At 43.7% G+C, this 12,868-nt stretch overlaps 1 protein-coding gene across 1 annotated transcript in view; it reads left to right on the forward strand.

Moving 5' to 3' along the window:
* Nucleotides 1-368: 368 nt before the first annotated feature.
* LOC128703705 (multiple PDZ domain protein) overlaps nucleotides 369-12,868 on the forward strand; it is a 56,037-nt gene continuing 43,537 nt past the window's right edge. The window contains exon 1 of the mRNA XM_070101102.1: nucleotides 369-414. Within this exon, the coding sequence (XP_069957203.1) occupies nucleotides 393-414 (22 nt within the window). The 5' untranslated portion in view covers nucleotides 369-392. The remainder of the gene's footprint in view (nucleotides 415-12,868) is intronic.

Genomic DNA, 12,868 nt, shown 5'->3' on the forward strand with positions numbered 1-12,868 from the left:
CTGCAACATTCATCACCCACGCTTCACACCCATATAAGAGCGTTGGTAAAACTATACTCTCATACATTCCCCTCTTTGCCTCCAAGGACAAAGTTCTTTGTCTCCACAGACTCCTAACAACAATAATAATAATACCGGGTAATTATACCTGTCGCAAATTTTGTGTGTTTAGTGTTGAATTTTTCATGTTTCTAGTATGAGTCTTAAACATAATTCATATTAGACACAGCAGCGAGGAAAACACGTGTAGAACACGTTTTTAATGTGCCAACATTTCGTTCAACACAGACTAGCTGGACACCTGTGCTATAACATATATTACATTTTATAATTTCTGTACCTATGTTTAAAAAATCTTTTTTTTTTTGCAGGTGTGTTAAAGCAAAGAATGCATGTTGCTTGAGGTGCTTACAGGTGAGTATGCAAATAAATAGGTCCTATGGTAATTAGATAATCAAGATGGGTAAGGGGTTCATAATAAACATATTAAACAAAAACTAATCTATGGTAATGCCAGGGATGATAATGAGAAGTTTCAAAACAATGGAAATGATGTTAGTGGTGGCACCTTTGTGTGCTCTCTCGCACAGAATACTGTTCAGTGTTGACATCTCCGTTCAGGGCAAGATAGGTATCAGAACTGGAACATTTAACAGCCCACATAATTACAAGGTCATAGATTCAACTGATGTGATATTTTGTCATTATCATAGCCCACACAGAGCCAATAAAGCATTTTAATTACTAGAAACTCCTCAGAATCCTATATATGTACATGCTGGAGAGGAGGGGAGAGAGAGAGAGAGAGAGAGAGAGAGAGAGAGAGAGAGAGAGAGAGAGAGAGAGAGAGAGGAGAGATAATAATTTATAAGTACAAGATGCTTGAGAAAATTGTTACAAATCTGCCTACTCCCATAACAAAATACTGGGGAGAGAGATATAGAAGTAAGTGTAAAATGAACCCAGTGAAAGCAAGGGCGCCATGGACCCAATCAGAGAATATTGTATCAACATCTGTGGACCCCAGAATATTCAGTACTACCAAAAGTTATCAGAAACAGCGCCGGAATAAGCCAGTACCTCCACCAAGTGGCAGATCAATCAGGCTGTGATGGATATGCAAGCCATTGAGCCGGGAGCAGCAACAGCCTAGTTGAACAGACAATTGTCAGGCAAGGCTGGCTCAGGGCTGGGCTTCGGGAGTATGAAAACTATCGAAGCCCATCAAACGTATTATTTTATTTTGTGATCCCGGGAGATGTTTGAGGATGTTCAATCTCTTGACGATCTTACTCTTCAAATAACCCGGTTATCTTAAAGATGGCCCTACTTCCTCAAGATGACCTTAATGTATTGAGATAATCCAGTTATCTTTAAGATGACTGTACCTCCTCTCAGGATGACCGTAATGTCTTGAGATAAACTGTTACTCTCTTAGATGGTCTCGCCTCTTCCAGATGACCTAAATGCCTTGAGATAGCCCTGTTGTCTTAAGATAAGCTCACCTCCAGAATGTTTTCTAGATAACCTGATTCTCTTACGATCACTTTACCTTTAGTGATCTTATATACACTTGGAAAATATCAGAGGGGCTAGTCCCAAATCTGGTCACGGAGATCATTTCATACGAAAGCAAAGGACTCGGCAGGCGGTGCGACATCTTCCCAGTGAAAAATAGAGGCGCCATGAGTACGCTGAGAGACAACACAATAAGTGTCAAGAGTCCAAGATTATTCAACTGCCTTGCGGCATACATAAGAGGGCTGTCTTCAAGAGGGAGCTAGACAGGCACCTAAAATCAGTACCTGACCAGCCAGGTTGTGGTTCGTACGTCGATTTGCGTGCGACCATCAGTAACAGCCTGGTTGATCAGGCTCTGATCCATCGCGAGGCCTGGTCATGGACCGGTCAGAGGGGGCGTTGACCCCCGGAACACCTTCCAGGTAGACTCCAGCCCTAACAAACGCCTTTAAACTACAAACATTGTCTTACACATACTGTGTTACCAACGTTGTGTTTTTCCGTAGCTAAAACTAATGTTTATGAACGGAAGTTGAAAGCAATTTAATATCTGAGATTAGTGACGAATTAATTAATTACTGGCTGCTGTGTTGATGGTTTTACTAGTAAAAGTTCGCTATTTTTTCTGTAAAAAGCTAATGACTACGAATTAATGTTGAAAACTATAATTAATCAATGGTTCCTGATGGTATTAGTATCAATGGTGCTTCCATGGGAACGGAATTAATGGGAAGCAGTAAATGGACAGTGGCAACAGTTCTGTGCTGGTAACATAGAACCCTTTTATGTTTCGTTCAAAGCTAGGCGAAACGTTTCACCCCATTCTTGGGTGGAACGTTGCATTCAAAGGATTCTCTACTACCGATGATTGTATTTCCTGGAACAACGGTGTTTTAAACATGGTTGGCAGGCAGGTGTTAATACACGCATAACATCTACCACTTAAATTATTACGTATGCGATAGGGGAATGTATTGTGGGTGTAATGGTGCGTGCAGGTGTGGTAACGGAATCAACGTCGCATATACGTCGCTGGTACGCCTTTTGTCAGGGAGGAATACAGGGGATAATGGGTTCCTCGCGCCGGACAATGACCATTATGACTTCAATGGGTCTTGACTGGATAATAATGGGGTTAATGGTCCATAGGCAACAACATTGAGGATGAGTTGTCAGGGAGAGCCAGAGTTAATGGAGGAAGGGGAACACTGGGAAGTCATTTACGTTTATCATTGGCTGTGACGGCTTGCAGTTTTATTAGCTGTTTTCATTGGCTGTGGCGTTGTTTACTGTTTTATCAGCGATTTTCATTGGTTGGGAAATTGCTCCTCACTGAACAGCATACTTTTTCTTCCTGTGGTCCACTGGAAGACTTGGTTCATGTCAGCATGAAGGGTTCCTTTCTAATCAGTGGATGTCACTCTCGTACAAGTTTTATTATTGTCAGTCAAGAATGACAGAGGTATGATTGTGTGTGTGTGTCAGATATAAGAGAACACAGAGCACTTGACAAAGTGTACCCAGCTAGTTGTCCTCACAGGGGAAGCGTCACTTCTGGCACTGCCTCTTAATTTTTATCGACTGATTTTAACTGATTTCTGAATTCTATAGTCCCATTATAACTTTTCTTGAAACTGTGTATGCTATTTTCCTCTCAATTCTGCGCACACAAATCACTCACCACGACAGTAAGAGGATCGGAAGACGGCGCGAAATATCTCCAGTGAAAAACAGGGGTGACACAAGTACATTAAGAGATAATACAATGAGTGTAAGAAGCCCAAGACTTTTCAGCAGGCTCCGTCATACATATGGGGAATTAGCAACAGACCCATTGCTGTCTTCAATAAGGAATTTAATGAGTTACTGAAGTCAGTTCCCAGTCAGTCGGGCTGTAAGACTTCATGCGGCTAACACCAACAGCCTGTTTGATTAGGGTATTCATCGGGAGGTCTGGCGTGGGACCGGGCAGCTGGAGCGTTAACCCTCAGAACACACTTCAGGTAGACTACTTCATTTGCTACATCCTGGTTGAATAGGCAAGCAGCACCAGACGAACCTGGCCCAACGCCGGGCTCTGGGAGTAGAAAAACTCCCGGAACCCATCAAAGGTGACGTTGTTACTGTATTTGATCATTATTTTCAGTGTTACTCTGAGTACCTGTTGTAGATTCCGAGAATCATTGTCCCTGCAACCTGCTCCCACACCTGGAGGTTACCTGGAGGTTATTCCGGGGATCAACGCCCCCGCAGCCCGGTCCATGACCAGGCCTCCTGATGGATCAGGGCCTTATCAACTAGGCTGTTACTGCTGGCCGCACGCAGTCCAACGTACGAGCCACAGCCCGGCTGATCCGGCTGGCCGCACGCAGTCCAACGTACGAGCCACAGCCCGGCTGATCCGGCACTGACTTTAGGTATCTGTCCAGCTCTCTCTTGAAGGCAGCCAGGGGTTTATTGGCAATTCCCCTAATGCTTGATGGGAGGCTGTTGAACAGTCTTGGGCCCCGGACACTTACAGTGTTTTCCCTTAGTGTACGAATGACGCCCCTACTTTTTATTGGGGGCATTTTGCATCGCCTGCCCCAGTCTTTTACTTTCGTAGGGAGTGATTTCTGTGTGCAGATTTGGGACCATTCCTTCCAAGATTTTCCAAGTGTAGATTATGATGTATCTCTCCCTCCTGCGTTCCAACGAGTACAAGTCAAATGCTTCCAAGCGTTCCCAGTAGTTAAGGTTGGCATCTCTCGTTTTGAACGTTCTCATTATCCATCCTATCATTTTCTTTGCACGTGCGATCGTGGCACTGTTGTGATCCTTGAAAGTGAGATCCTCAGACATTACTACTCCCAGGTCCCTTACATTATTTTTCCGCTCTATTGTATGGCCAGAGTGTGTAGTATACTCTGTGATGATATCCTTAGTAGATACCAAGAGTCCTTTTAAAGACTACGTATGCCTGTCATTTTGCTGCAACATTGTAATAGATTGCACAAAATATATAGCAATCCTCTGCAAATTAATGCTGATACTTTTTATATTAAATTCCGTATTTGCTGGTAACGTTTTCAATTTGCCATTGGAATTATTTTTCAGTGGGAAATTTTAAAAGGTAATTTTTTTTTATGTACGCACGTGTGTTCACGAATTGTTTGCTGGGGGTCGAGTCACAGGTGTACCTGGAGTCTACCTGGAGGGTATTCCAGGGATCAGCGCCCCCGCGGCCTGTCCACGACCAGGCCTCCCAGCCTGATCAACCAGGTTGTTACTGCTGGTCGCACGTAGTCCACCCTTCGAACCACAGCCCGGCTGATCCGGCACCGACTAAAGTATCTGTCCAGCTCCCTCTTGAAGGCAGCCAGGGGCCTATTGGTAATTCCCCATATGCTTGGTGGGAGGCTGTTGAACAGTCTTGGGCCCCGGACACTTATGGTGCTTTAGTGTACCAATGGACGCCCCTGCTTTTCATTGGGGGTATTTTGTATCGCCTGCCCAGACTTCAAACTGGCTTGATCGGCATCGATTCTAGCCTCATGTTCCCCGTCATACCTATTGTAGCTGTGTCCGGAGTTGGCCTCCTTCGCTGTCTTCTCTGGTTCATTCCACTTCTCTACCTTCTTTAGATTAACAAAAAAATGGTGTTACGACTGCTGCTGTTGGTGTTGATGGCTCTCTGCTGCTGTTGGTGCTGATGGCTCTCTGCTGCTGCTGCTGCTGATTTACTGTTGTTGCTGCTGATTCTCCTGCTGCTGCTGTTTTTTTCCTGCTGCTGATACTGGCTGTTTCTGTTGCTCTTCTGCTTTACCTGCTGCTGCTGCACATCCTCATAATGGCGCTAGTAGCCACACATGGTCGTGCTTGCCTCACTTCCAGGCTAATTGAAACACTATGTCGCCAGAATAGCAATCCACCCACCGCCCACTCACCTCCCTTAGCCCACCCTATGCTCACTCGCCTTCCATAGCCTCTCACAGCCCTACATTCTTCCCTCCGCCCACATTCCTCCCACCTCCCACCCAATGACTACAGACCACCTGACGCCCTCAACCTTAGAAGTCATCAAGAGAAAGCTAGACCACTTAAACTCACACCACTCAGTAGAGCGGAAGATCGAGATCAGGGACTTAGTGATAATGTCAGATCAAGTAGTCAAGGATCACATTATTATTATTACAACTACAAGGAAAATGATACTGGATAACTAGATCCTTCAGTGTCCACATAAACTCAGTCTAGCACCCAAATTGTTGGGAGCGCTCGAGCTTCCTTAATCTGAACTCCTTGGAAATTGGTGGAGTGATTGGTTCCAAACATGTACATCAAATTCAATCCCACTGAAAATCCTGCATTCAGTGAGCACACTAAGAGATACTTCAGTAAATGTAAAGAGATCAGGAGTTTTCAGCACCCTCCTTTTAAACATAAGAGAAACACTAACAGGCCCCTATTTATTTTTAAGAGGGAACTGGATAAGCTCTTAGAGTAAGTTCTTTGTCAGCCAAGCTGTGGTAACTATACCAGATTGCGTAGTGCTGGAGGTAACCCCGGAAATGTACATAGGTATGTACGAGGCCTGGTCATGGACCGGGCCACGGAGGCGTTGATCCCCGGAACGCCCTTCAGGTATACCCCACGACTGTCGATGAAGCTCAGGGAACCCTTTCCTGGTTACCTTGGTGCTGTTGAAGGGCTCTTGATCCTATGAGCTGGCGCTACTCTTCCCTTAGATACAGCAGTAATGAGGAACTCAAAATAGACATGATGTACAAGACAGAGAATGACGAACAAATAGAACTAAAAGAACTTGTCAAAGACCTGGGTGTAATCGGCTGCTCTGTAGCAAACAGAACGAAAAGACCATGCGAAGGACCTGGGTGTAATATTTCATCTCATCTGTGGTTTATAGAACACAATACAGCAAATGTTGTGAAAGCTAGGCAGATATCAGGCTGGATAATGAGAACTTTCAAAACGGGTGAAATATTGCGACTGATGCTGTTTAAATTGCTTGTGCTCCCTCACCTGAAGTGGAGTTGGGTGTTGACGGCACCAGTCTGAACAGTAATATCAGAGCTGGAACAGATCCAGATATTGTTTACAGCCAATAAAGCATTTAAACTACTGGGAACACCTAAAAGTTCTAAATATTTAATCTCCTTAGTGGATATTGTAAAGTTCACAGCAGATTTTTAAAAGTTAAACAAGAGAGAAGTTTGGAAAACTTTCCTCTGAATATCACTTCACTTGCTCGTAAAATTACCTTCTAAAAAAGTAAAATATCGTGCATTAAAAGTACTCAATATGTACTATGGAGATGAGAATGATAGATGATAATATACACATGCAGGATACGTAAGCTCCTGGTCCCAAACACCAGCCGGTGATGGACTCTTGATCTAGGGAACTGGAGCGCTGCTCTCCTCTCTAATTGTCTGCATTTCTCTATTCAATGTGTGACCCCCTTACGGATTTAGCTCTCTCCCATGAATGTAATATATTTGTGATGTACCTGTGACTAGTTTCCAGAGTCTTCATATTACTGCCGCTCGGCTTGTGGTCAGGTTTTTTGTTTCTGATGCTTGCCTGGTCAGCTAGGCCGTTGGTGTTGGTGGCCTTCTGGTTCACATATCCAACACAGCCTGATTCATACGGCACTTGGCGGAGGTAGTGATTCAGTTCCTCTTGAAGACTTTTGCATTTGTCCATCGATGCTTAACAATTCACAAACGGGCGAAATTATTTAAGCATTCTCAGTCCACAGCAGGATTCGAACCTGCAAACTCGGCACCAGAGTACACAGTACTTTATCCACAACGCCAGACTCCTAGGAGTCTAGCTATGAGGATAAAGTACTATGCACCCTGATGCCCAGTTTGCAGGTTCGAATCCTGCTGTGGACTGAGAATGTTTGTCCACAGATGCCCCTGTTTTTTTTTTCACACAGGTTTTACAAGGTTAGATTCTGGATTCCTAACTTTATTTACAAGCTAAGAGCTGTTACCTACATGAGTTCATTTGAAAACCTTTTTATTGTTACGAGACAAGCAAATAGGGAACAGGATGAAGTTGGAGTCATCTCTTAGACAGCGATTTCATTTGGTCAACTGACGTTATTTCACTGATGTTATGCTGTAAGAGCATGTTTCAGTCGAGTCATCCTAGGAATAAATGATCCGAGATGAAGTGACGTTCTGGAGAAGGATATAGTCAGAGTGTAGTTGCTGATTGTTGTTAGGATCTATTATGTATTTCCTCCCATATCTCTCACTTCAGTACGTTGTTATGGTAGTGTGTAGGTTTTGGACCAGACTCTCCAGTATCTTCCAGGTGTATATATTGGGTCAGCGGCCCACCAGCAACAGCAGTCTGGTTGACCAGGCATACACCAGACGAGCCTGGTCCATGGCCGGGCTCCGGGAGAAGGAAGAAATCTCGAACTCATCAGAGGCATAGCAATGGTAAAGGTGCATCTCTCTCCTCTTCAGAAACTACATACTGAGTATTTTTAGTATGCGAAATTTAACTTTCTTGGCACTGTAATTTTAGAAACCTACCTCTCTCTCTCTCTCTCTCTCTCTCTCTCTCTCTCTCTCTCTCTCTCTCTCTCTCTCTCTCTCTCTCTCTCTCTCTCTCTCCCTCTCTCCCTCCCTCCCTCCCTCCCGTAGCGTTTGAAACTTTGCTGTGGAATTTCTAATATCTTGTGTAAATACCTGATCAGCAGGGTTGTGATGACTATGTGGGCCGCCAGCACCAACAGCCTAGTTGATCAGGCTGTCGGCAGGGAAGCCTAACCTCATGCTGGGCTGCCAGTGTAAAAGAACCCTGGAATCCTGCCACGGGTGTGGCAGCGTCTATGTGACCCGGCTTAACATTTACATATTTTCTTTACTTTTTTTTTTTTTTTTGCGAGTTGACCTTTTTATCAGATTATCGGTTTTGTCATTTTACTCTGTTAGTCTGCCACTTTTGTCGGTCTGCAACTTTTGTCAGTCTACCGTTTTGGTCAGTCTACCATATTTGTCAGTCTACCATATTTGTCAGTCTACTATTTCTGTCAGTGTCACTTTCTATCAGTCTACTATTTCTGTCAGTCTGTCACTTTCTATCAGTCTACTATTTCTGTCAGTCTGTCGCTTTCTATCAGTCTACTATTTCTGTCAGTCTGTCACTTTCTATCAGTCTACTATTTCTGTCAGTCTGTCACTTTCTATCAGTCTACTATTTCTGTCAGTCTGTCGCTTTCTATCAGTCTACTATTTCTGTCAGTCTGTCACTTTCTATCAGTCTACTATTTCTGTCAGTCTGTCGCTTTCTATCAGTCTACTATTTCTGTCAGTCTGTCACTTTCTATCAGTCTACTATTTCTGTCAGTCTGTCACTTTCTATCAGTCTACTATTTCTGTCAGTCTGTCACTTTCTATCAGTCTACTATTTCTGTCAGTCTGTCACTTTCTATCAGTCTACTATTTCTGTCAGTCTGTCACTTTCTATCAGTCTGTCACTTTCTATCAGTCTACTATTTCTGTCAGTCTGTCACTTTCTATCAGTCTACTATTTCTGTCAGTCTGTCACTTTCTATCAGTCTACTATTTCTGTCAGTCTGTCACTTTCTATCAGTCTGTCACTTTCTATCAGTCTACTATTTCTGTCAGTCTGTCACTTTCTATCAGTCTACTATTTCTGTCAGTCTGTCACTTTCTATCAGTCTACTATTTCTGTCAGTCTGTCACTTTCTATCAGTCTACTATTTCTGTCAGTCTGTCACTTTCTATCAGTCTACTATTTCTGTCAGTCTGTCACTTTCTATCAGTCTACTATTTCTGTCAGTCTGTCACTTTCTATCAGTCTACTATTTCTGTCAGTCTGTCACTTTCTATCAGTCTACTATTTCTGTCAGTCTGTCACTTTCTATCAGTCTACTATTTCTGTCAGTCTGTCACTTTCTATCAGTCTACCGTTTCTGCCACTCTCTCTTCCTGAAATTAAGTGAACATATTTCAGACATGTTGAGATTTGAATATTCCTCATGCTCGTTTATACATATATGTGCCTTGTTTGGTAGTGTGTGTGTGTGTGTATGTGTGTATTTGCTTATTTGTGTTTGCAGGAGTCGAGTCACCGCTCCTGGCCCCCGCCTCTTCATTGGTCGCCAGTAGATTCACTCCCTTACTGTTCCAAAATCTTTATCGTATCTCTTCCTAAAGATCTGTATGGATCCTGCCTCTCCTACATTACTCTCCAGATTATTCCACTTCCTGACTACTCTGTGGCTGAAGAAATACTTCCCAACATCCCTGTGACTCATCTGAGTCTTCAACTTCCAGTTGTTACCCCTTGTTGCTGTGTCTCATCTCTTGAACATATTGTCCCTATCCAACTTGTCAGTTCCTCTCAGTATTTCGTATGTCATTATCATGTCCCCCCTATCACTCCTGTCCTCCAGTGTCGTCAGGTTAATTTCCCTTAACCTCTCCTCGTAGGACATGCCGCTTAGCTCTGGGACTAGTCTTGTTGCAAACCTTTGCACTTTCTCTAAGTTCTTGACGTGCTTAACCAGGTGTGGGCTCCATACTGGTGCTGCATACTCCAGTATACGCCTGACGTACACGGTGTATAGGCTTTTGAATGATTCCTTGCTGAGGTGTCGAAACGCTATTCTTAAGCTTGCAAGGCGCCGGTATGCTGCAGCAGTTATGTGGTTGATGCGCGCCTCAGGAGATGTGCTGTACTCACATAATTGTGGTTGCAGGGGTCGAGACTTAGCTCCTGGCCCCGCCTCTTCACTGAGTGCTACTAGGTTCTCTCTCCCTGCTCCATGAGCTTTATCATACCTCATCTTAAAGCTATGTATGGTTCCTGCCTCCACTACCTCACTTGCTACCTCACTTCCTGACGATAGGCTATTCCACTTCCTGACGTGTGTGTGTGGAACCTGAACTCGCATCATGTCCATTGCAACTGTTCTTGCATCATAAAATGTAAAGTGAACACGTTTTGATTGCAAATAGATTTCGTATACAGGACGAGCTGCAATATGAGATTACTGTGGGGTATGGTTTCCAGGACAAACAGCGATTTTAAGGTGTGGCTAGCAATTGTGATAAAAGTGGCAGCACTGGAAGTAATAATTATAGTAGTTATACACAAGTAACTTGCATGTAGAGAAGCTTCAGACCATTTACAAATACTTTAAATGGTTCAAGTTGGACCGAAACGTCCTCATAAGATTCTCCAAAGTTCCGGTTATTTGTGCATCGTTCGGTAACGAAATTGTTTCTTTTTGTTCCTTAATGATATTAATCAATTTTTTGTCTACCTGTAGACCTGTAATTGCCTTCAGCTTGACAGGTTTCCCCGGATCTTTCCTCGGAACCATCAGCAGGTAGACAGCAGGTAAGTACACATTCAATTAGTCCACGGCTCGTCCAGTGAAAAGTAGGGGCACCGTGAGCACAATAAGAGAACATTTTGTCAACATCCGTGGACCCAGACTATTCAACATCTTTCCAAAAGATATCAGAAATACTACTGGAACAAGTGTAGAAGTCTTCAAGAGAAACTAGACAGATCAACCAGGCTGTGATGGATATGTGGGCCCGCGGGTTGCCATCAAGAGCAACCTGGTGATCAGGTAAGCACCAGACGAGCCTGGACAAAGGCCGGGCTCAGAGAATGGAAAAGCTCTCGGAACTCATCGAACGTATATCAAAGGCCTTTTTTTAAGAATTCTTGAAGACTATGGTTCATACGTTGGACTGCTTGCGGTCATCAGTAACAGCCTGGTTGATCAGGCTTGCATCTTTAAGGTGGTTGCAGATGAGTTTTCCAAGATGTCTTGGAAGAAGGAAATTAAGGTCAAGTTAGTTCCTGGTTGGTTGTGGTGCCGATCTTGAACTGTGTGCCACTAGCACCACAATTCGTCTGTGTGCACGTTCGTAAAACTGATTCTCTGATGAAGAAAGCAATATCGGGGCTATCAAACTTCGTTAAGACAAGATAAGATTTGTTCGGATTCTTAACCCGGAGAGTTAGGCACCCAGAATAACCTAAGAAAGGCAGTGCGTCATCGAGGGACTGTTTATCTTATTTCCATTGTGGTGCCTCAGTCTTGTCCCCCAGACGCGACGCACACCAGTCGACTAACACCCAGGTGCCTGCTTACTGCTAGGTGAACAGGGACAGCAGAGGTGTAAGGAAACATGCCTAACATTTTCACCCGTGTCGGGGATCGAACCATAGACACTCAGTGTGTGAGGCGAGATCGCTGCCAACCAAGCACAGTTTCCACGAGCTGCGATATGTGGAACGAGTACTATAAATATTTGACAAAGTTTTTTTTTTTTACTTAAATTTTTGAGTGTAAATGAGAACTTTCAGTGTCACTAAGTTTGTTGCTGGATTGTAAGGGGTATTTAAAAAAAAAAAAGACATAAAGCTGAATGATGTAGTTCTTGTCAGAGATAATGTTCTTTACGACCACTTCCACAGCACTATCATAAACCAGCCAAGTTGTGGCTCTCCAACTTACTGATACTTAACAACGGCGCGTGTTGTGATACTACAACCACAAACTTATGAGCGTCAGTGTGGATAAGGTTTAGGGTGTGTGGGCGTGAGTGTGGATAAGGTTTAGGGGGTGTGGGCGTAAGTGTGGATAAAGATTAGGGTGTGTGGGCGCGAGTGTGGATAAAGTTTAGGGTGTGTGGGCGCGAGTGTGGATAAAGTTTAGGGTGTGTGGGCGCGAGTGTGGATAAAGTTTAGGGTGTGTGGGCGTAAGTGTGGATAAAGTTTAGGGTGTGTGGGCGTAAGTGTGGATAAAGTTTAGGGTGTGTGAGTGTGAGTGAAGACAGTTTAGGGTGTGTGTGGACACGTGGGTATAATTTACAGGAGTGTGTTTATATTAGACATGGCTTGGGTCAGTAGGTGACTTGGACTTGCCTAGCATGGGCCAGTAGGCCTGCTGTAGTGCTCTTTCTTATCTTCTTATTTACTTAAAAATAATAAAATTGCCAGTGTACCTCACGACTGTGAAGGTTACTTGTACAGTTGACACTCATCCTTTTTCAGTAGTTGAAGACGTAGTTTCAGTAGTTGAAGACGTAGTTTTAGTGGTTGAAGACGTTTCATTAGTTGAAGACGTAGTTTTAGTGGTTGAAGACGTAGTTTCATTAGAAGACGTAGTTTTAATGGTTGAAGGCGTTTCATTAGTTAAAGACGTAGTTTCAGTGATTGAAGACGTAGTTTCAGTGGTCGAAGACGTAGTTTCAGTGATCGAAGACGTAGTTTCAGTGGTTGAAGACGTAGTTTCAGTGGTTGAAGACGTAGTTTCAGTGATTGAAGACGTAGT

The sequence above is a fragment of the Cherax quadricarinatus genome, chromosome 76 (genome assembly GCF_038502225.1).
Source record: "Cherax quadricarinatus isolate ZL_2023a chromosome 76, ASM3850222v1, whole genome shotgun sequence".
Taxonomy (NCBI): domain Eukaryota; kingdom Metazoa; phylum Arthropoda; class Malacostraca; order Decapoda; family Parastacidae; genus Cherax; species Cherax quadricarinatus.